Here is a 23,274-nt window from a genome sequence, read left to right on the forward strand (position 1 = left end):
GACAGAACTTCTTTGCATTAATAGAGGCCTGCATGTCGTCTCTGCTGGGGGCCGGGAGCCCTCAAACCAGGTCCCTGCCGCCAAACTGCTATGTGGCCTCTGGCAATCACTCCTCTAGGGAACTCATTTTTGTCATCTTGGCAAAACGGAGCCTTGGCTGGATGTGCTGCCCAGCTCTGGTCCTCTCTGACAATGGCTGTCCTGGGCTGCACGGGGGATGTAGTTGGAGGGGGTGGGGAGGGAGGAGACATGGAAGGGAAGCTATGCCATCACCCAGCTCGGGCTGCGGTGGATCAGTGGCAGCGCCCTCACCCAGCACAGTGCCCCCTGGGGGTGCTTGGAAGAATAGCTGAGGGGCTCCCAATACTTTGTGGAAGAGCTGCACCCCAGAGAACTGGGCTGCGGAAAAATACTTTACATTTGTGCTGCTTTGCACTTGGCTAAAGCCCCTGTCGCTACTATTTGTTTTGATCCTCGCCCCAGATCCATGAAGGAGGCAGACTCACTTTCTTCATTTTCCAGATGAGAAGGAGGATGAGCAGGAAGCTTAAGCAGCTTTCCCAAGGTTATAGCACGTGAGCAGAAGAGCCGGATAAAAATGGAAGTCTCCCCAGATCTCAGCCCTGCACTGTCTCTTCAAGGACTTCTGGTGGGACAGCTCCTACGGGGACTTGATGCTTTTCCGGATATCTCTAGGGCTACCAGCGTAGCTCCAGCTATTTCTGGGACCAGGGCAGGCCCATGTGGGCAGAGCAGGGGCCCACAGTCCTCCAGGGGCCCACACCATCCTCCACCTTGCAATGGCTTTTAGGCACAGGCCCACAGTCAGCGCGAGTGTTCAGTGCACCTTTGCCCTCCCCTGCTGCATTTGGTCTCCTACAGCCTGCAAGGTTCGCTGACCCTCAACCTTAGTCAGCATTGAACCTCCTTTTTCTGCTCCTGCATTTAGCTGAAGACTTCAGGATCCAGGTTCTAGTCGACCTTGTCACATGTAGCCAGGGCCCTGCTCCTGGACTGAGAAAGCTGGGGCCCCAGCGGGACCCAAGAGACACTGTGAGGTCTGGGGTTGGTGAGTAGAAGACATACATCTGGCTCCTACTCGACTCCCAGCCTCTGCAGAACAGGGAGCATTGAAGCTGTGCCGAGGATCTGGGTGATGGGAAAGTATTTGCCAGTTGCATCCATAACCAGAGAAATAAATTCCTTGCCCAAGACACTGTCCAGAGCCCTGGATATGGGGGTTACACCATTGTACAAAACAGGGGTGACCCTAAGGAGCAGAGCTGGGGAGTATGGCCCAAGCAGCTGGGCAAATGGGTTGGGAGAGAGGGACCACAGGACACGTTCTAGAAGTAAGCCTTGTTATGCACATTCTTCTTCTCAAACTTTTGCCTGAGCTCAGAGACCAGAGCTGACTGGATGGGTCTTCCCGCAGCCTTGGGTTTTGCCAAGGCCTTGGGTTTTGGTGATGGATGGGGTTGCTGAGGGGCGAGTGAGCCAGAGACTGTAGGCACCATCCAGTGGGCTGGTCCCATGCTGGGTGCCATGCTGGGTGGTGGAGGGGGAGCGGGGGCTTTGGGGGGCGGTGCGCTCCCCAGGCTGTTGTTGTTGCAGTTCTCATTGGGAGGATCCTCTCTGAGCACAAACTTGTCAACGGCCTTGGTCCTTCTGAACTTGAGCCACTCGATGCGGCCGGTGCGGGGTGCGGGGCTGGGCCGCTTGCGGAGCACACGCCGCACCGGCAGGACCTTGTTGGACTTCTTGTTGCGCCAGAAGGTGGCGGTGGAGATGAGGACGGTTATGGCCACAATAATGGCCATGATGCCGGCCAGCACACCCACGGCCTTCATGGGGTTGTCTTTGGTCTGCATCAGGAAGGCAGCCATGGGGTTTCGGGACAGCATCTGGAAGAAAGATGCATTCGGCTGCTCCTGCCTCGTCCCCGGAGGACAGAGCAGGGGCCGTAAGCTCCCTTAGGCCTGATGGTTTTTAAGCTTTCTGGGGTCAGGCATCCCTTGGAGAATCTGATGAGCACTATGGGATTCATTGCAGAAAAATGCACACAGAAAAAACACAATGCATGCACCTCTGCAGAAAAATGCACACAGAGAAAACACAATGCATGCACCTCTGCAGAAAAATGCACACAGAGTGAGCACGATGCAAGCACCTCTTCTGGATGAAGAACTCCTGCATTAGCTGCTACTGCTTTCCTTTGATTGGGGGGAGTGTGTGTCACGTTTGCCCAAGTGCCTCAGGAACCTCTTAAGTGATGACTTCCTGCCAGACCCTGAGCTGAGAACTACACATAATGATTTTACTTCTGCCTTTCAACACCCATGTGAAGGAGGCATCATTAGTCCCATTTTACAGAAAGGGAGTGGAGGCTTAGCAAAGTCCAAAGTCACACCATTACAAAGTGTTGAGACTAGGATTTCGACCTGATTTCAAAGGCTGTGTGTTTGATGGCACAGGTGGTCTTCGAGAGCATTGGGCGGGCGTCTTTGGAGGAAGGTGGTCTCTCTCCCTCTGGCCATGTTGCAGCAAGGCCTGAGCTGGCCCTCTGACCCTCCCCCCCACCCCCCAGATCAGGGCTCCGTACCCACCTCAGTGTCTACGATGTCAATCTTGAGTAAGGCTGTGGTGCTGAAGGATGGGGAGCCGCGGTCCTTGGCCTGCACCTCTAGGGACCACGTGTGGTCCCCGCTGGGTGTGACGTTGTGCAGGGCATCCAGGGAGCGGATGGAGTTCTTGAGCCAGATCTCCCCCGTGTGTGCATCGATGTCGAACACGTTGGCTGGCTCCGCGTGGGTGATGGAATAGTCCACCAGGTTGTTGGGCTCCTCTGCGTCCTGGTCTGTGGCCTGTGCACAGAGAGGGACAGACACAGAGCTGGGCTTCGAGGGCAATACTTGCGTACCCTGGCTAAACCAACACGTCATATAGAGCAGGCTGGGCTGAAGGGAAATGGTCCTAATCCTATTTGAGTGAATGGAGCTGGGAGAGGAATTGAATGAGCCAGGGTGGGTCTGTGCTTGGCTCTCTATGTGTGTTGTAGCAATTCATTCTCAGAACAAGTCTAGGCAGTCTGTATTGTCAAAAAACAAAAGCCTGGAGGCTGAGTGACTTGTCTAAGGATGGAGAGGTAGAAGGAGGGGAGCTGGGATCCAGAGTCAAGTCTGTTGGGTTCCAGGGTTCATGCTTTTTCTGTATCAGGAAGGCAGTGCAGCGGGGAAAGCAGTGCTGTGAAAGCAGGCAGACCAGCTGTGTGAACTCAGGCAAACCAAACGTGCAACCTGCCTGAGCCTTAATTTTTTTTATGTGTAAAGTGGCAAAAATATCTTCTTTCTCAGAGGTTACTTCTGGGTTGAGGTGGGGATGAGGGTATATAAAGTACCTTAAAAACCCTTGCTTAGGGCTTCCCTGGTGGCGCAGTGGTTGAGAATCTGCCTGCCAATGCAGGGGACACGGGTTCGAGCCCTGGTCTGGGAAGATCCCACATGCCGCAGACCAACTGGGCCTGTGAGCCACAACTACTGAGCCTGTGTGTCTGGAGCCTGTGCTCCGTAACAAGAGAGGCCGCAATAGCGAGAGGCCCGCGCACCGCGATGAAGAGTGGCCCCCACTTGCCGCAACTAGAGAAAGCCCTCACACAGAAACGAAGACCCAACACAGCCAAAAATAAATAAATAAATAAATAAACAAATAGATTGTGCATTTAAAAAAAAAAGCAAGAAAACCCTTGCTTATGTCAGGAATCCAATATATTTTAAAAGAAATTCTTATGCTACAGTGCCGCTTGCAGTTGCAGGAACAAGACTTTTAGGGGAGCTCAGCTACCTTCGAAGCCCACCTCAATTTTCACTGGGGTCCCCAGCACCATTGTCTTCTCCTGGACGCTCTTTCCAAACTGGGGGTAGTGGTCATTGACATCCAGCAGTGTGACGAACACCTCGGCTAGGCTGTACCTGCCCTCCATGTCCTCCGCCTTCACATAGAAGTTGTACCTGGCAGTGCCCTCGGCGTCCAGGTTGGCCCAGGGCTGGGTGTAGATGATCCCAGAGGATGGGTGGATCAGGAAGCTGTTGGGCACAGAGAGCGCAGGCAAGGGTGTGCACAAGCACACTCACGTACACGCGTGTACACTCACAGAGGTGCACAGGTGCCTGTAGTAAAGAGCCGCCTACAGGAGGGGGCGGTAATGCATCAGGCAGCCTCCCCAAGGCATCCTGCCTGCTCCTCTCCGCATCCTCGCAGTCTGACGCAGGGAAGCAGGACCACCCACCTACTTAGCAGTCTATCAGTGTAGAACCCGAGTCACAGCCCTTCCCTCTCCTCCCACGACTTGCCCCTTCCTAGCCCAGCACTGCTTGCCTGGCCCCCAAGGCCATGAGCCCCAGCTCCAGGCCATAATGCTATCCCTTCTTCTCGCAGACTCACCTCACCTGGTGGGTCCCCACACCTCTACCTCAGGCTCTCTACAGCTCCCCTCCATTCCTTGCCCCCAGGCTCGCCTCCCCGACCCAGGTCCTGTTCTTCCCGCCTTTAGCACAGATCCTCCTCCACCCTCAGCCTCCCAAATCCCTTGCCTGAGGTCCTGTCCGGGATTCTGGATCTACTCACAGGTCTGCCCCGGATCCATAGATGGAGTATTTGACTTCACCCCAGGGACCTGTGTCTGGATCGACGGCCTGGAAGAGAGAAAGCTCCCAGTGGCCCCTGCCCCTTTGTCAGGGCATGTTGGCAGCTCTTGCTTTCAATGGCAAAACAAGGATTTGGGGGGTTTGCCCAGCTGGGAAGAAACTGATCTGGAGGCATGCTCTGGAGCCCTAGTTTCGCCCCAGGAGATCTCAAGTATTGGAGGAACCAGATCTGGAAGGCCTTATATTTCTCATTATATGTCCTCATTATAGTCCTCTGAGGTGCTGTTATTCCCACTGTATAGAAGAAACTGAGGCTCAGAGAGGGCAGGTAGCTTGTCTAAGAACACAGCCAATGAGTGTGGGCTTTGCGATTTAAACTGGAGCCCCAGTTTGTCTGACTTCACAAGGCCCCCTTCACCCCCAGTCCCTGGGTCAGCCCCAACCCACTGTGACAGCCAACACGTTGGAGCCCCCTGGGGCATTCTCGGGGATCCTGGCAATGTAGTAGTGGGAGGTGAACTTGGGGACATTGTCATTGGTGTCCAGGAGCTGGATCACGATGTCTGCTGTGGAGCTGAACTTCTCTGGGGTGTTCACTTCGATGGCCAGGAGCTGGGGAAGGAAGGAAAAGGAGGACTTGTCTGGGTGGCAGTCGCTCTGCAGAGAGCCTGCCACGTCCTGTCTCAGTATCATCCCTGCCTTGTCTCCCGTTTTCTCAGCTGCCAGCCATCTATGCCTGCCCCCACCTGCAGGGGGCACCTCTAAGGCACACATCATTTCCCTCCCCACTGACCGCAATGCCTGTGCCCTTATGGTTGCCATTTGCATTGGGACCAATTTCTTTTGCTCCATTGATTTGCATATTCCTTTTTTTTAAACTTCCATTTAAAAAACTATTTGGCTTCATAATATACTTTAATATCTGTTAGAGCAAGTTCCTGCCTCATATTCTTTTTTCCTGAATTTCCTGACTATTCAGGTTTATTTCTCCAGATAAAAACCAGTATAATTGTGTCAAGCCCCCTCCCTCCTCCTCTAAGGAAATTCTGGGTAAGACTTAATTGAGGTGGTGTGATTCTTTATTAATTGATGAGAATTTGCATTTTTAAACAGGGTGTGTCTTTATATTTCTTGCCTTATGTCCTTTTGTTAAATTTGTGCATTTTTTTTGTCATTTAGATGCTGCATATTTCTTGTTATGGTAATTCCTAGAAATTTTATCTATTCGTTGTTATTGTAAAAGTGATCTCTTATTCCATTATTCTCATTGCTATTTTTTGTATGTAGGAAAACTATTAGATTTTGTGTATTAACTTTATAATCAATCATGTTAGCAACTTTGCTGTGTCTAACAGTTTTTTGATCATATCTTTTAGATTTTTCTAAGCAAACAATCACATCATCTAAAATAATGATGATAATAATAATGATAATTTTTATCTCTTCCTTTCTAATGTTTGTACCTTTTGTTTCCTTTATCCAGGAATAATGTTATTCTAGGAATAGTGTTAAAGAATAGTGGTGAGAGCCGTTATCCACGTTTTGTTCCTGACTTCATAGAATGCTTTTAGAATTTCACTTTTATCGATTGACTGATTGATTGAAGTATAGTTGATTTACAATGTTGTGTAGAATTTCACTTTTAAGCATGATGCTAGCTATCGGTGTCTATGCATTTGTAATCATAAATAATTAAAACAATTTAAATAATATCAACAAAGTATTTTTCCTTTTTATTAATATAAATTATATATTTATGTATAATATGCATTATTTATATATGTTTATCATTTTAAATAATTACAAGTACAAAGGAGTATATTTTTCATCTTCTGCTAAAGTTTTTAACAGAATAGATGACATATGTCAAATGTGTATGAGAAAACATCTCTCCTGAGGATCAGATAGTTTTCTTCTCTCAATCTATTCACATGGCACATTGTACTGGTAGTTTTTCTTTGGACCCCCCCTCCTTGCATTCCTGGGGATAGTCGCAATTTGGAAGCGGGAGCTCAGTGAGGCTGTGGGAGCAGTAGGAGAAGGTTCTTGTATCGTGATTCTTCTTCTCCCTTTCCACCTGGTCCTCAAGTCAGCAGGAGGGGCAGAGAAACTGAGAGGAAAGGAGTAGGGCCAGGAGGGGCAGGGTGTGACAAGGGACCCCTTAGGAATGAATCTAGGTGCTGCTGCGACCCCCCCATTCAGGGTAGTGCAAAGCATCACCTACCTTGAAGGTTAACACTTTGAACTTTTCAAAGTCAATGGCGGCTGAGTTCTCTACAATGATCGTGACTTGGGCTTCATTCAGGACCGTTTGGGGGACCACTCGGAAGATGCCCCCGGGTCCCACCAGCCGCAGGTTGAATTTGGCATTGGCTCCCTGGGCAACAGTTTGGAGAAAGGAAACAGGGAAGATGAATGAGAATAGAAACTCATTAGTCGCGCTATGCAAGGAGCCTTCACGTGCCCTTGACCCCAGGAGGTGAGTATTATTACTTCTTTCTATAGGGGAGGTGATCAAGAATCAGAAAGGTTGAGCAGACTATGAAGACTAAGCAAGGAAACAAGCACAGAAAGCCTAGCCCTGAGCCGGGCACAGGAGGCAAAAGGCCACATTTGCGATGTCTGGAGGGTCAGACGCAGAGGTGCTTTTATTTGACTGGCTTTTTCTTTTTAATTGATTGTGAATATCTTTAGGCCAAGCAGCTAGTCTTTGATTATCTACCCTCCCTCTTCTCTCTCTTGGTTACCCACTCTTGCTTCATTCGTTTTGTGACTCTCCAGGCCCCTGTGACATCAGCAGGAAAGGCTCATGCAGGCTCAGCTTTGGGACTTGGTCCCATGTGGTTTGCAGGAAGACAGGGTGGAGGGCAGGACCACATACCTGGTCTGAGTCATTGACAGTGATCTTGAGGCCCCGCAGGATCTCCCCCTGGGGCGGGTGCTCATACATGGACAGCTCAAATCTGTTCTGGGGTCCACTCTCTCCATAGAATGTCGGTGGATGGTTGTTGAGGTTCACGATCCGGATGGTGACAGGGGCCATGGCCTGGGCAGCTGGGGTCCCTGCAGAGCTGACCTCAGTCACCTGGGGTGGGGACAGGTGGCTATGGCTGTGTGGCAGGCTGATTCCAAGATGGCCTCAATGATCCCTGCCTCCTGGTATTCACGCCTTTATGTAATCTCCTCTTTTTCAGTGTGGCCTGGCCTAGTGACCTGCTTCAAACTGAAAGAATATGGCAGAGGTGATGAGATATCACTTAGTGATTAGATTAGGTCATGACTTCTATCTTCTAGCAGACTCTTTTGCTGGCTTGGATGAAGCAAACAGCTGTGTTGAAGAAGCCTGTGTTCCTAGGAACTAATGGTGATGTCTAGCCAACAGCCAGCAAGGAACAGAGGTTCTTAGTCTGACAGCCCACAAGGTACTAAATCCTGCCAATAACCATGTGAACTTGGAAGCTAATCCTTCTCCAGTTGGGCCTTCAGATGAGAACCCAGTCTTGGCTGAAAATTTGTTAGCAGCTACGTGAAAGACCTTGAAATTGAGGACCCAGCTAAGCTGACCCTGTACTCCTGACTCACAAAAGCTGCAAGATATAAATGTGTGTTGTCTTAAGACACTAAGTTTGTGGTGATATGTTACAACAGTCATAGGAAACTAGTATAGTGCTATTACTAGTCCAGTTTTACAGATGAGGCAAGAGGAGTGAGGCAGTCACCTGGGGTCACACAGCTGGAATAGGAAGAAGGTAGATGTGTCTGATTCCTTAGGCAGTGCTCTCTCCACCTCACCGCACTGCCCTCTCCTTGCAGCCAGACGTGGGTTCAAACCCTAGCTTTACCATGTTCTGCACTTGTGTCCACTTGTCCAGGGGGAGGCTTCAGGGAGGGGAGGTGTGGCGATGCAGCAGTGGATGACTAATACAGGCTGCAAAGCCAGGGCCGAGAGTCCACAAGCACCTCAGGGACCGGTGGCAAATACCATATGAGGCCCTGCAAGGGCTTCCTTCCGCTTTCCTATAAGCATGTCTGGTCTTACCTATCCTAAAATTACCCTCCCTGGCCCCTACTCCATCACACACTAGCTGCTTCCTAACTCTTCTTTGGTAGAAGCTTATGCCCTCTGCCCCCTTTCCTCCCATTCAATGCTCAGCCCGTCCCCAACTCAGATGCTTCACACTGACTTCCATGCTGCAGGTGGCACTGCCCGCTCCCCCTCCCCCTCCTGAGTGTGCTGTCCCCTTGGCTAAAGTGGCTCCACTTTGCAGGTTGGACTTGACCCCTGGTCTCTCCTTCCCTGGCTCCTCCGTCTTCCTCACTCTTATCCTGGGGTGCTCCCGCAGTGGCGTTCTTAGCCGGTGGCTCCTCCCTCCCCCCAGCCCCCCTCTGGGTGGCCTCATGCCCTCCCCTCCTTTCACAGCTACCTGTATGTGGATGCTGTCTGCCCTGAAGTCCAAACCTGTACCCTCAAGTTTGGATGTTTCAACTTGAATGTCCCCGAGGCACCAAGATGCCTCATGCCCATCCTACTCAACTTGCCTCCTCACCTGTGTTCCTGATGGCATGGTACCACCCTGGATTCATCCCTCCCTCTCCTTTCCCCCACCCCTCACGGCCCCGTTCCGTGGAGCCTGTCTCCTTCACAGTTTGCCATTTGTCCATTTTTACCATTCCGCCTCCGCTCATCCCCACGGCCCCTCGGCCTCTGTCACCTGGGCTGATGGCTTTGCTTCCCTACCTCTCATCCACTTCCCTCCAAACCCAAGTTGGGACCAGTGCTCTCAATGCCAGGCTGAGACTGATGCCAGAATCACCTGGGAGCTCAAAACATGCAGAATCCTGGGTTTCCCCCAGACATACTAAATACCCATCCTCAGGAGTGTGTCCTGGAAATCTTTTTTTTCCAAGCTCTCTGATTTTGGGAATCCCACCGGTCTAGTGAGCAGTCAGAGTGAGCTTTTAACAAGACTCTAATTCTGCTCAAACCTTTCCATGGCTCTTCCCTGCTCTTGGCAGGACTAGCTACGTAGTTTGCAGGCCCAGTGAAAAATGAAAATAGGGGGCCCCTTGTTAAAAAATGGTTAAGAATTTCAAGACAGCAAGAGCAGAGCGTTAAGCCCAGCATGGGACCCTTCTAATTGTGGTTCCTGTGTAATCTCACAGGTTGCATGGCCGCAAAGCTGGCCCTGTTGCAGGGAAAACCCATGCCTCGTATTCAAGGCCTTTGCTCCTCCGGCACCACCTGGGGTCCAACCGTCTCTCCTTTACGTGCTGCCTGTGGACTCTTGGCACCAGTCCCACTTGACTCCTCATTGTCCCCCTGCCGCATCATGTGTTCTCACCTCCAGCCTCGGCTCATTGGGCTTTCCTGGCTTTGCAATGCCTCCGCCTGCCCCACCCTAACCAGTGCACCCCAACACCAGTCTCCACTTGCTGGGTCCTACCCATGTTCATGGCATCGCTGCTTCCATCCTTCCTTCTCCTGCCTCATCGCAGCTCCCCTTGCCAGGTACTACCTCTTGTAGGTGCTCCTTGTAGCAACATCTAGATCCTTCCTCCCTAGATCCTGCGAGCCCTGGGGGGTAAGGGGGCAGCCCAGGTCTCATCACCTTTGGAACCTTCCAGGGCCGAAGGGTGGGGAAGGCCAAGCTCGTGAGAGGGTACCTGTACATGCAGCTCATACGCCTCTCTCCGGAGCCGGGCAGGGCTCTGGGTGATGGAGATAGCTCCAGACGTCTCATTAATTTCAAAGGCTCCATCAGTGCCTGTCACAGAGGAGAGATGTGCCCTGCAGTTCCGAACAAGACCACACGGTGGCGCAGGGCGCCATACGTTCCTCACACGTTATCTCATTCAATTCTCCCCTATTATCATCTGTGTCTTGCCAATGAGGAAACTGAGTCTCAGAGGGGCTAAGTAACTTATCTAAGGTTGACAGAGTGAGTGCAGAACTGCGACTCAAACTCACTACTTTCTGGCTCCCAGGTGCTCTAGTATTTTGCTTCTTGTGTGTGTGTGTGTGTGTGTGTGTGTGTCTGTGTGTGTGTGTGTGTGTGTGTGTGATGGAAAGAGAAAGGAGAAATGAAGAGGTATAGAGGGAGGGAGATGGGCGGTGGAGAGAAGGAGAGAAAATAATGGAGGGAAGAAAGAAAAAGACTGGAGGAGGAGGAGTAGAGGGAGATGCAAGAAGACAGGAGAGGAGATGGTGTGGTGTGGGCCCTTGATAGGTGTTTGAAGGATGGCAGCGGTGGAGGGGAGGGAGGTCTGCATGCCTGGGGAGAGATGCCTGTGTGTGACAGTGGGCACATTTGCACATGTGTGAGCTGCTGGAAGGGGAGTGTGTACCAGGCATGTCCCAGGGACAGGGTCAGAGGAGGTGATGGTGTCTGAGTGAGAGCATGGAGATGTGTGCATGTCTGGGACCAGGTACGAGGTGTGGTGGTCCCCTGGAGGGGACCAGCTACTGAGGGCTGAAGAGCCCTCCCCAGGGCTGGCTCCTCCTGCCCAGTTGCTGCCCAGTTGTGGAAAGAGCCAGCAGACTTAGGTTCAAACCCAATGGGAGCTTGGGATAATTTAGCTTCTCTGAGCCTCAGTTTTCTCACCCATGTACAGGGCTAGTACTAGGGACACGCAAAATCATCACTGCATTTAATTCACTGAATTCAACTGTATGCTCTAGGCCAAAACATTTAAAAGAATGAGAAAAACAGATGGCAATTTAAAGAGTATAAGAAATCTTGCCACCCCTTCCCATTAACGAGGTATGCCCAGGAGCGTGTGGGAACGTGAATTGGCACCACCTGTGCCACTCTCAGTATCCACCCTCCCCCGCCCCAGCCCCTCCCTGTCCAATGCATCTCTCCCTGTTGCTGGACATAATGAGAAGCAGGGACCAGAGCAGATGCCCAAGGAGACGTGCCGCCTCCTGCAGGGAACCAGCCACTCTTCTCCATGCATCTTGTGCTTCTGGCCTATAGATGAGGATACTGGGACCCAGAGAGGTTGGGGATCTCACTCTGTTTACCCAGCGAGTTGTAGCTGCAGCCCAGCAGTAAGCCCCAGACTCACCGTTCACGAGGCTGTAGAGAACACGGTTGGGTTTGCCGCGATCTCCATCCATGGCGATGACCGTCAGGACCTCTGAGCCCTTGGGGGGAACAGGAGCAGCTGCCTGAGGCCGATGGGGGATGCTGGGGCTCTCCCTTCCCCAGATGCTGCCCCACAGCAGGGAGGTGAGGGGAGGTGCCGCCCACACTCAAGAGCCAGGTCTCTGCGTGACCCTATCCTCGCTCTACCGGGAGCTCGTGGCCCCGTGGCCTTCCAGGGCTGGAGGGAGTGCCTAAGCCCCGCTACTTGCCCCCCACGTGGCTTGGCACGTGGGCTGCCCCCTGGGCACACAGGCCTCCTGCACGGGCCTCGTCTTCACACCTCTTACACTGCCTCTTTCCCCGTACACCACTCTCAGGCCTTGCCTCTACTGCCCACCCTCCAGCCTCACCCCTGTTGCCTCATCCATCTTCGGCCTTCAGAGGTGCCTGAAAGGAGAGGTGGGAGAGGGCCCAGGCAGAGGGTGTCCAATGCAAAGTCCAGGAACTAGGATTTTATCCTGTGGCGCTGGGGGGCCGTTCGAAGGCTTTGGGAAGTTGCCCGACCTGACAAGCCCTGCTCGATCCTGGCCTGCCGCCCCGTCCTGGTCTCCCTACTCAGGCCCGTCTCCCCGGAGGCCTATCCATCCTCATGGCAGCTTCCTGACTGTCCTCTCCCCCCCCGCCCCGGCACCTCCTTCCCCCTTAGCTTCTCAGCAGGACCATCTGGGCCTCGCCCTGCTCTGACCTGCGGCCCCCATGGGAGCAGCACGGCCTTTCTCTCTCCCCCACTCTGTGCCCTTCTGCACCACTCGGCTGCCAGCATCTGAAAAGGTGACGTCTTAGCTTGGGCCCAGCACATGAGTGGTGCTCAGTAAGTGTTTTCATTGTTTTATACAGTTGGGAATAATCAGAATCCGGGGAAGTGAAAATCGAGAATGCAATTCCATTCCACGGAGAGTTCTTGAGCCGTGGCCACGGGAGGTCTGGCTGGGGGGCATATAAACACATGGGTTCACCCCAAGGAGGGGCGTGCTCATGGAGGGGCGTGCCTGGCATAGGAGCAGACATCAACCAAAGATGTCAGCGAAAGCAGTGCCTGGGCTGAGTTGAGAAGGGCAGGAGGCATTCGGCCCATGGGCGTGTGTCCGGCAGAAGGAAAAGGGTGCAGTGGCGAGAGGGCTGGGCTGAGTAGAGGATGGTGCGGGCTCCCGGGTGGAGGGGAGGCCGGCCCCTGGATGCCAGGCCCAGGACTGGAACCTGAGAGGCCAAAACACAAAACATGGGGGAGGGGGGGCGGGGGGGACGGGGAGGAGGGATGGAGACTGCACTGAAGGGGGAGGAAGCTGAGGCCAGCCTTCCAGCTGGGCCTGCGTGTGATGTCCGACAAGGGTTGTGGTGATTCAGCAGCAAACTGTGGGAGAACTACTGGTTTGAGGGGTCCCAGGCTACAGGCTTGGAGGGAGGGAAGCGAAAGGCACCTCACCTCCTGTACGAGGTGGAGGAAAGGGCCACCTAAACCAAGTCATCAGCTCTCTTCCCAGCCTCTCTTCTCAGCCCTTTTGAAGGGCTGACATGTGCAGCTGGGCTGGCGTAAGCTTGAGTGAGTGAAGAAACGCCTGGAATAGCCTGGGCACCCAGTAGGTGCTCCACACACGAGCAGCTGCTTCTTCCCGGGCCTACTTCCCCATGCAAAACGACCTGTTTGTGGCCTGAGTCTGAGTGGGTCCAGAGCCGGCCTCCACGTGAGCCGAGGAGTGCGACCCCGGGTCGAACCCAGCCATCCAGCAGGGGGATCCTCGGGCAGGGCAAAGGACAGGGCAGGAGGTGTCCGGAGGTGACACAGGGCTGAGGGGCACAGCCACCCACCGGAAGGGTGTCCTCGTACACATAGCCGTAGTAGGGCGTGCCCACGAAGACAGGGGCCATGTCCTGCACGTCCTCCACATTGACTGTGACCGTGGTGGTGGCTGAGAGCGCCACGTTGGCCCCTTGCAGCCTCCCTCCGCCATCCTGGGGAAGGGTTGGAGAGGGAAGAGAGGTTGGGCTCTGGAGTTGAGCAGACTCCCACGGAATCCGGCTCCTGTCACTTACTGGCTGCCCTCCCTGATTTTTGTTTGCTTCTGTGTCACCTGGAGATAATTTTGCCCTCAGACGGGTGTTAGGAAAATTAAATGAGATGATGCATGAAGGTCTTCAATCAGTGCCTGGTATGCAGTAGGCGCTCCTAGGCATTCCTTTGGAAAGAGGGTTAGGTTTCTCTCCAGGGAAATCATGTCTGATCAGTAGCAGAGGAGGAGGGGGTCAGAGCCAAATCCCCTCTCCCAGCCAGGAGCCAAGCCTCAAACACTCCTGAGGACCTGCTAAGAGCGTGATGTGGACCCGCGCCTGAGCGTCTATAACGGAGCTGTGCGCCCACCAAGCCAGCCCTCATGGAGTGACTGGCAGGCAGGGCCGGCACGAGCCTCCTGGTGCAGACTGAGGGGGATGGCCTGTGGCCAATATGTGACCAGCAGGGGCCTCTCTGGAAAAGAAAATGGGGGGCTGGGAGGGACGGCTGGGGTTTCCTGCCCTTGGGAAAGAGCAGCCGCTTTGGCTGAGTACCTGCTGAGCTGCAGATCCCATTTCACACACTTTAGAAGTATGAGGAATTTAGTTAAGTCTCGGGGACGGGGGTGCAGATGGGAAAACTGAGGCTCAGAGAGGGTAACTGGTCACACGGAGAGGAAGAGGAGGATGAGCAAGCCCGGGCAGAGAAACAGAGGTGCCCAGAGACCAGGCTGTGCGGATGTGAGGGCCATGAGTCTCCAGGCACGGCCACCTGGGCCTACAGAGGAGAGCCAGGCCTGTCAGTCCTGAGGGGGCATACACCCTCTCCCAGGAGGGAATATGACCTCTCCGGCTCACAAACACCAGCCTCCCTGGAGAATATGTCCATGTCTGGGCAGGCTCCACTCAATAGAGATTCCGAGCAGCTGCACCCCCCCATCCCCTCCCCCATCGTACCTTCTGCCCTGAGCTGCCCCCCAACTGTAGAACCTAGCTGCTCCAATCCAAGGGCCGCTTCCCCTGAAGGAGGCTGAGGAGAGCCCAGATGCTGCACTCCTCCCTCTCTGTTACCTTGGCAACCACAGCAATGAAGTGGGCCTGGGCCTTCTCGTAGTCCAGGGTGGCCCCAGCCTGGAGGCGCAGGACACCACTGTGGCGGTCCACAGAAAACTTGGTGGAGTGTGGAGTCTGTAAGAGTGAGGGGCAGGCTGGGCCTTGGGGAGGGACCCGGGTGGCCCCAGGATCGCCTGCTCTGCTTCCTGAATGGGGGTCTTCACCGTCCTTCCTTCATCACACGAACTCTGGTCTCAGGGCTGAGGTGCAAAGGGGCCCCCGCTTCCTAGGGCTCTGGGCTTCCCCTCCCTCTCCCTCCCTCTCCCTCAGTCCAACAAAGACGTTCCCTTCCAGCAGGGCCTCAGCTCTTTTCTCGGCTCAGCTAGAAAACAACGGGGCCCAGCTCGGGGCTAAGCTCTGGCCTGGAGTTTCCAGCAGGCAGAAATGTCAGCAGAGTGCTCTAACCTAGAGGAGGTGAGGGCTGAAAGCCACAGTGACAGAGAGAACCTTCAGCATCTTCCAACCCCTCCATTAAGTGACTGTGGGTCAGTCAGCAGCAGCTGGGTAGGGGGTTGGGGAGGTCAGGTGGGGACAGGAGACAGTCCTCAATCTGAAGAGGGGTCACTGTGTGTCAGGAGCTGTTGTTGGAGCTTGACACGTATTTAATCCTCACAACTATCCCATGAGGATGCGCTTTCAACTTGCCCGTTTTACGCATGAGGAAACTGAGCTGGGAAAGTCATACAATGATTGAAGCCCCATGCGTGGGAAGTGGTGGAATCTTTCCAGAACCCATGGAGCCCAGGGGCTTTCTCCAGAACCTGTGTCTCTAGCCACTGAGATATACTGCCTTGAAAATGGTGAGAGCAAGGGATTAACCGTGGAGAGCGGAGAAGATGCTGCGGAAACAGCAGCCGTGGGAAGGAGGGCAGTGGGTTCCGGAGGAGCCCAGGGCGAGGCAGGAGGTGCGGGGAGGGGTCTCCGCCTTCGACAGGGTGGGATGGATGGACAAGGGTAGGATGGATGGACAAGGGTAGGGTGGATGGACAAGGGTGGGATGGATGGACAAGGGTAGGGTGGATGGACAAGTGTAGGGTGGATGGACAAGGGTAGGATGGATGGACAAGGGTCGGGTGGATGGACAAGGGTAGGATGGATGGACAAGTGTAGGGTGGATGGACAAGGGTCGGGTGGATGGACAAGGGTCGGGTGGATGGACAAGGGTCGGGTGGAGGTGTCACAGCTCTGCTCATTCTGAGAGTTGCCCCTTCTGCCTTTGTTCCTATTGACAATTCTAGGCCCAGGCAGGTTTCTTCTACTTTGTGTGGGTGCAAAGTGCCCAGGCCATCTTCTGGGGGAGGGGTTGGTGGGGGGAGAGCTGAGGGTCCTGAGATCTGGGGAGAGGGAGGCAGGTCAACTCAGAGGGAGCCAGGATGGGCCAGTCAGGGGAAGATGGCTTCCTCTCAGGCCAGTCTTAGGTCCCCACCTATTCATCCCACGCCTGCATTTACTGAGACCTCTTTGGGTGGGATGCACCACCTGTGACAATCTTTGGGAATAGTTGAGGCACTGACCTAAGGGCTTTAGTGATGGAGATGGGGGCTGTCCAGGTGTCCCTGCTAGCCCAGGCCTCTGGTTATTTCCTGTGTGCCCCACCTTACCTTCAGGAAGTAGGTGACACTCCCTCCAGAACCTGTGTCCCTGTCCACTGCATGGACCTTGGCGATACTGCTCCCGGCAGGTGTGTCCTGAGGGGTCACAGCCACAGAAGGTCAGTCCCAGGGGCAGTGACAGATGCTCAGGGAACTGGGGTCTGGGGGCACGGAAAGGTGGAGTCAGGGGAGTGAGGGGTGAAAAAGAGGTGAAAGGTGGTGACTGACCCAGGGAGCATCCAGTAGGAGGAGGGGCCTTGGTGGAGGAGACACACTGGAGTCAGAGCGGGGTCAGGAAAGGGCAGAGGAAAGGAGGAACAAACAGATATCCTCCCCCGGAGAACAGCTCCAAATACACAAAGGCTTTAAATATGAAATGACTGGAAACAGTTAACAAACACAGACATATTCAGTATCACCAGGGATCACACACGTGCAGTTTAGAGCCAGCGCAAATATCTTTCTCCTACTGAATTAGCAGACATTTAAAACTCCCAGAATCGCCAGTGTCGGCCAGGAACCAGGAGACAAACACTTTCTCACATCCTAGGGGAAAGGCAAACAGGTGCCATTCTGGAAAATCAATTCGGCAACACCTCACAGGCACCCATGCTTTGACCCAGCAATTTCAAATCATTCCAATTAGAGAAAGGAACTCTTATGCTCAGAGTTTGTTGTTTGATGTTTCTTATGATGGCAAAAATTTAAAGTATCTTTAATATCCAAACATAAAGGAACAGTTCAGTAAATGCTGGAATATGCACTCAAGGAAAGCTATTAAAATCTTAGTTACCGCAACTTTACAATTACTGAGGAAAATTCTTATGTTATAAATTCAGTGAAAAATAGAATACAGAAAACATATGTTTAGTATAGTCACAACTATGTAAAACAAAGAGAAAGCAAGAACCTATGATCATGAAAATGATGAGGAGGAAATACCCCCAAATTTAACATCGTTGTCTCAAGCTGGAGGGATTAAGGGTGGTTTCTGAAACTCTTTTTTTCCCTACTTTTCTGTATAATTCACATTTTCACAATAAGAGTACATTATAGGGAATTCCCTGATGGTCCAGTGGTTAGGACTCCGCATTTTCACTGCAGGGGGTGAGGGTGCAAAAAAAAAAAAAGTGCATTATAATTCTAATGGAAAATGGTCAATGAACATTCCTTTGGAATAAAAATGTGAGGGGGTGGCAACAGAGGTGGCGGGAGGACACAGAGGGGAGGGGTCTCCAGAGGGTAGTGAGTGACGGAGAGGGCTCTTCACTCCAATGTCTGGTCCCCTTGGCCAGGTCACAGGGCCGCCCAGAGGCCTGGGGCAGGAGTGCATCGACCCTGCCTGGTGGCCCCTTGCTCACCTCGGGAACCTGGACAACGTAGGGCTCCTGGATGAACCTGGGTGCCTCGTCATTGGAATCAGTCACCAGGATAGTGACTTTTTCCGCCACCTGAGAAGGGGCAAAGGGGACAGGTGTTGGAGCATTGAGACCTTCTGGGTGATAAAGGGACAATGGCCTCTAACACCCTAGGTGTATGTCTCTGCCCCCTCTTTCCCCCTCCCTTCCCCTTCCTCCCTCCTTCCTTCCCTCTTGTATTCATTCATGCAGCACATACTGTTAAGGAACTACTTGGCGCCAAGCACTGTGTTCCATGCTGGAGACAGAAGACACAGTCTGATGGTGTGAATTTTGCAGGGTGGAGTTGGGGGCAAAGAGCAACATATAAAAGAACAGTCGTGATATCATTCAGGGCGACAACCACAGCAGGCTGGGCGCTGAGGGCTGGGGCCTGCACCACGTGACTCTGGGGGCACGGTGCGCCCCAGCCTAGGCAAAGGCACCAGTTCAGGTGGCTACATCCAGAGCCCCAGAGAAGAGGCATCTGACCCAGCCTGCGGTGGATGACAGCAGGGAGGCCTCACAGAGGTGTGAGAAGTAAGGTCTGCAGCTCTTTGTCAAGTGAGAGGGAAGGAGGAGGAAGGTGTGTCAGGAAGAAGCAGCAACACGGGCAAAGGCAGAGTGAAGCACATACGTGGGTTCAGAGAGCATAAGCAGATTTAGGGCTACACGGCTGGTAGGGTGAATGTGGGAGAGAAGGCGGGTGAGGCTGATGGTGCTCTGAATGGCAGTCTGAAGCTTGGATTCCACCCTGAGGGCAGTGGGGGCCAGCCGCTAGTGCTTTCTGAGCTGGGATCTGTGGCCAGGTCTGTGCTGCACAGTGATGGCTCCAGATGTGGACTGAGGTCGGGGAGCCTTGGAGGGAGGGGAGCCCCCAGGATTATCCGGGAAGCAGTGAGGAGGGCTGGGCGAAAGCGGCAGCTGTGGGGAAGGAGGAGAGGGAGGAGGGGTCGGGTGCCCAGGTGTTCAGCTTGGGTGATGGGGCAGAGCCAAGAGCCAGGTGGGAGGAGATGGATGGGCAGGCAGGTTTGAGGAGATACTGCTTGAGGAATGTGGGTGTGCTCCGTCAGAAGTGCAGCTGACAGGTCTTGCTTTCTTCCCTCTCTCTCCCTTCCTTCCCCTCTCTCCTATGAGTATATTGGGGCAGATCTTGCTGGACCTCAGCTTGGGTTTGCTGGGAGCCCTGCCCTGCGTGCTGCCAGGGGCTGACTGGAGTGTGTACTCACCAGATTCAGGCCGTCGGAAATGCTGATAATGGCTTCAATCTCATCCTCCCTCTGTGAAGCACAAGGACAAAGTGTCCAGGAGTCTGAGGCACCATAGGGACCCCTGGAGGCTGGGTGCATCAGAGGAGGCCTGGGCATTTCAAGGGAGCCCTGGAGCAGGGCGGAGTGGCTGAAAGCTGCCTCTGGCCATGCTTGAGACCTTATTTTGGGGCTTGGCCCATCAGAGGTTCTCATAAACCCAGAGGGCTGAGGTGCCAACCGAAAATGCACCCCTGTTAGAATGAGGAGAGATGCTAACGAGTGTGCTGGAGGACCCAGGAAGAGGATTTTAATCCAGTTAAAAATTTTCCTCTTTTTGCCCCTTCTCTCTCCCTCGACTCTCCATACTCTACAGTTCCTCAGAGGTCCAGGTCTGTGGTGTCTTAAGCCCTGCCCTTGACATGGTGGGTGTCGAGGTTCCCCAGGTCCCGTAGGGTGACAGGGAGGGGAGAACAGTTGCACCTCCTCTGCTGTGTCCCCACAGCTGTCTCTGGGACCCACCCTTTCCTTTCTCTGCACTGGTGGAGTCTGCCATTGGATCAGAGCTGGCAGCACCCCACGGCTGAGGTCCAGGTACCTGGTCCACCAGCCTGGTGTGGGATCTCACAAGGGAAACATAGCCCATGCCCTGTCACCCGCAGGTTCAGAGGGCACAGAGGGGAGGAGATTTACCAAACTCAGACCCGCTTTCTAAAGCAGTCTTTCCAGCCCTGATCTGCTGGCTGAGTTTTCTGTGATTTATGGGACCTCTCCAAGGATGCTCTCTAGGGCACCTTCCCACCCACAGAGGTCTGTCTTCATGCCTGGCAGGCAATGTTCCTCGCAGGTCCCCATACCTCTCTGTCCAGCTCTTCAATCAGGGTTATGTTTCCAAAATTGGGGTCAACCGAAAAGACGCTTCTAGTGCTGGGGTCAAAGCTGATGTGGTAGGAGATGGGGTCTCCCTCAGGGTCTGTTCCATTCAGGGTGTACACATGAGAGCCTGGAAAGAGACAGTTGAGCACTCACAGCTGGCCCCGTCCCAGCTGGCTGCTTCCTACTCTTTTTCTTTATTCTTCACGACTATCAGCTGTTAGTATCTGCCACTTTACAGATTGTAATCTAGAATACAGGTTACAGAGGGCTTCAGGGCTGCTGGGTCTAACTCTAGGGTCTCTGCCTGGAAATGACTCCTGTCCCAGGAACCAAGACTGGGGATGGGGGATGAGGGAAAAGGGAGGAGCCTTAAGGTGGAGGGGTGACCCACGTGCAGGACTGTTCCCCATGCTTGGATTATTCAGGGAATTCTGAGCAGGTGCTTCTTTTACACTGCAGTGGTCCTTTTGCCCAGGGTTCCCAGACCAGGTGATGGAGAGGAAGTGTGAATCTCCCTCCTTCTCCTGCTCCTTCTCTCCCTGCAGATCCCACTGAGTTCCTTGTTCTAGGGCCATTTTAAAGCCTAGAGCCCTGGGGCTCTGGGACGTTAGTACTTTGCTCAAGGTCACGCAGTGGGTAAAGGCCCCAGTGCTGAGGACTGCCACCTGCCCCTGGGGCCGGCCCTGTCTCTGGGCTCAGCGGCTGGGTCTCCAGGACTGGCCCAGCTTAGGTCTCCACGGCCGCCGTGCCCTCCTTTCCTGCAACTGCCCCGGGGAATTCAGAGCGCAAACAGGGTGTCCCGGGAGCGCCCGTAGCCTGGCGCTCGGCGTCTGGATAGGCTCAGAGGAGTCACAGGTTCGGTCTCTAGGTCCAGGGGAACGTGGGCTGCCCCTCCGGGAGACCTATGCGGGGCAGATGCCAGGCGTACTCACCCACAGGAGTGTCCTCCGGGAGGCTGAAGAGGGCCATGTTTCCGTTGGTGCTGCCCACCCCGTTGTCGAAAAAGTAGGGGGCGAAGTTGGCCTGGGCTAGGAAGAGAACACGGAACAGAGGACACCCGGACACGCGCAGGGACTGCTCCGCACCGGGTGGTCGCGCGTCTGGCCCATCCGCGGGCAGGCGGGTGCTCCCCTCCCGGAGCCCAGCGCGCCCACCGGGGCCCTCGGCCACCACCTCCCGTGGGCTCCGGCTGGGCTCGGGTTGTCAGGGACACGCACCATCTGGCCGTTTGGAACTCAGGCAGCGGCCAGTCTCAGCCCCATCAATGGGCAGACTAGGAAACCTCGCCCAGAGAGGGGCAGTGCCCTGGCCAAGGTCACACGGGGAGGGGCAACACCCTCCCACAGCCCTCGGGGCGGCTGCCAAACCTCCGACCGTGCTTCTGAAGAAGCGGAGAGCAGCGAGAACGCCCCCTCCCCAGTCCCTGTCCCTGTGCCCCGTCCCGAGCCCCACTCTGGAAGTGAACGTCCAGAACTGTCCCTGGGTCCGCCCCGGGGGCGCCGGCACCCATCCCTCGTCCCTACCGGGGCCCGCGGGGCCTGCGGCCACTCACCTAGGCGGAGGAGCAGCAGCCCCAGGGCCAGGACGGCCCGCAGGCCGCGCCCCATGTCTCCGCGGGCGGGTCTTGTTGCTCCCCGCAGCCGAGGCCGGGCGCCGGAGCACGGAGCATGCCCTGGGCCAGCGACAAGTGCAGAGCCGGGCGGGGGCGGGGGCGGTGGGGGACGGCGGCGGGAGGCGGGCGTGGGGCGGGAGCGCTGAATGGTGCGCAGGGCGCTAAGCGGATGACACGGCTCGGATCGGCGCCGCTGGAGCGCTCCCGCCCGCAGCGGAACGAGACCAATTAGTGGGTGCAGAGCTGAGGGGACCCGCTCCCAGCAGCGGGCGGGGGTGGGGGGCGGGAGGGCATTCCTCTGTGCTACCGCGACCTCTGCCCCCAGGTCTGGAGCGCAGGAGCCAAGGGGACCCCAGGGCCGCAGGGCACTGGAAAACTGGGACTTTTTCCAGGTCTGCAAATCCTGGTAGGGCTGGGCTCCACTGGAGTTTTCCCTTCTTATGAACTTCCTCTGTGACTGTCAGGGAGTTTGCCACTCTCTTTGAGACTGACTGTAAAACAGTGGCAGGGAAAGGGCCCAACCTCAGCGCAGAAGGATTCCTCCCACTAGTCTCTAGGAGAAATGAGGGCGGGGCAGAAAGGGGGTGGGTGGGTTTTGGGAAGGGCATGGCCTTAAAAATCCAAATAGATTCCAGGGATGTGTCCCTGAAGGCTTTGGGGGTGAGATTTACGGTTGGGAAAGGGGCAGATGGTGAGGGATTATCAGGACCACCTCTCTGAGATCTCAACCCATTCCCGTCCTGCCCCCCAGGCCAGGCTAGCTTTCCCAGAGGGTCCGATTACTAGTCTGGTCACTAGTGGGGGTCCACGTGTGTGCTGGGCAGCAGAGAGGGCCTTCAAGTCTCTAGTAAGGTGGAAGGCAGAGATTGCCAGGCAGTAGGCTAGTCTCCCTCCCCATCTGCGGTGCCCAGTTGTGACCATGGAGAAGCAGCAGACCCACGCAAGCCTTGCAAGGAAGGGCGAACTCTTTGAAAGCAGATTCAAGCCCCATCATGGGACAGACTTGCTAACAGAGCTGGCCAACACAGGTATGGACTGTCCCAGGAGGGGTGAGCTTCCCATCCCTGGAAGACGTTTAGGCAAGCAAGGCGCTGCTATGGGGGCCCTGGGTGCTGACAGCTGGGAGAAACACTTAAGCTCAGGAGCCTTCCTGGTTGCTGATAAGTTTCCCTGGGCTGGACCTTCACTTTCTTGCTCAGGCACCAGCATCTGGTTGAAGAAGCAGCCTGTTCTCCTTATATTCACAGGGTGTACAGGGCGGACACTTCAGGCCCGAGCTTGGTCACTCTCAAGGATACCCTTGGGAGGGTGTGGCCACAGACAGAGAAGACCCCTTTGTGTGCTCCCCAGAGAGGCTGGGGTCCCAACATTTCCTCCTCAACGGCGTTCACAGGAGTAGAGCATCCCCCATCCCCCGGGCCAGCCCCCCTCCATCTACTGTCAGCAAGAGTTAGGGATTCAGGCCAAGGAGAAGACGAATGAGCAGTCCCAGAGTGTTTGGCAATTTTCAGGCCCAATTAACCAGAACCCTTCATGTTGAATCCCCTTGGGCTTGGCCCTTTCACTGAAAAGGTGCACTTTACTTATTTTTTGAAAAGGTATAACAGTTATTTTTATTTTATTTTATTTATTGAAGTATAGTTGATGTACAATATTACAT

At 54.5% G+C, this 23,274-nt stretch overlaps 1 protein-coding gene across 1 annotated transcript; it reads right to left on the reverse strand.

Moving 5' to 3' along the window:
- Positions 1 to 1,346: 1,346 nt before the first annotated feature.
- On the reverse strand, positions 1,347 to 21,687 carry CDHR1 (cadherin related family member 1). Its single transcript, XM_057531244.1, has 17 exons — positions 21,555 to 21,687; positions 20,935 to 21,030; positions 19,984 to 20,129; positions 19,109 to 19,159; positions 17,844 to 17,933; positions 16,492 to 16,578; positions 14,849 to 14,965; positions 13,598 to 13,741; positions 11,712 to 11,790; positions 10,308 to 10,408; positions 7,525 to 7,728; positions 6,868 to 7,020; positions 5,091 to 5,255; positions 4,624 to 4,691; positions 3,854 to 4,082; positions 2,607 to 2,864; positions 1,347 to 1,904 (listed from the first exon to the last, which is right to left on the reverse strand). Exons 1-17 carry the CDS (start codon positions 21,607 to 21,609, stop codon positions 1,347 to 1,349), a joined length of 2,601 nt encoding a protein of 866 aa, XP_057387227.1. The 5' UTR covers positions 21,610 to 21,687.
- Positions 21,688 to 23,274: the final 1,587 nt, after the last annotated feature.

The sequence above is a fragment of the Balaenoptera acutorostrata genome, chromosome 16 (genome assembly GCF_949987535.1).
Source record: "Balaenoptera acutorostrata chromosome 16, mBalAcu1.1, whole genome shotgun sequence".
In the NCBI taxonomy this organism is placed as follows: domain Eukaryota; kingdom Metazoa; phylum Chordata; class Mammalia; order Artiodactyla; family Balaenopteridae; genus Balaenoptera; species Balaenoptera acutorostrata.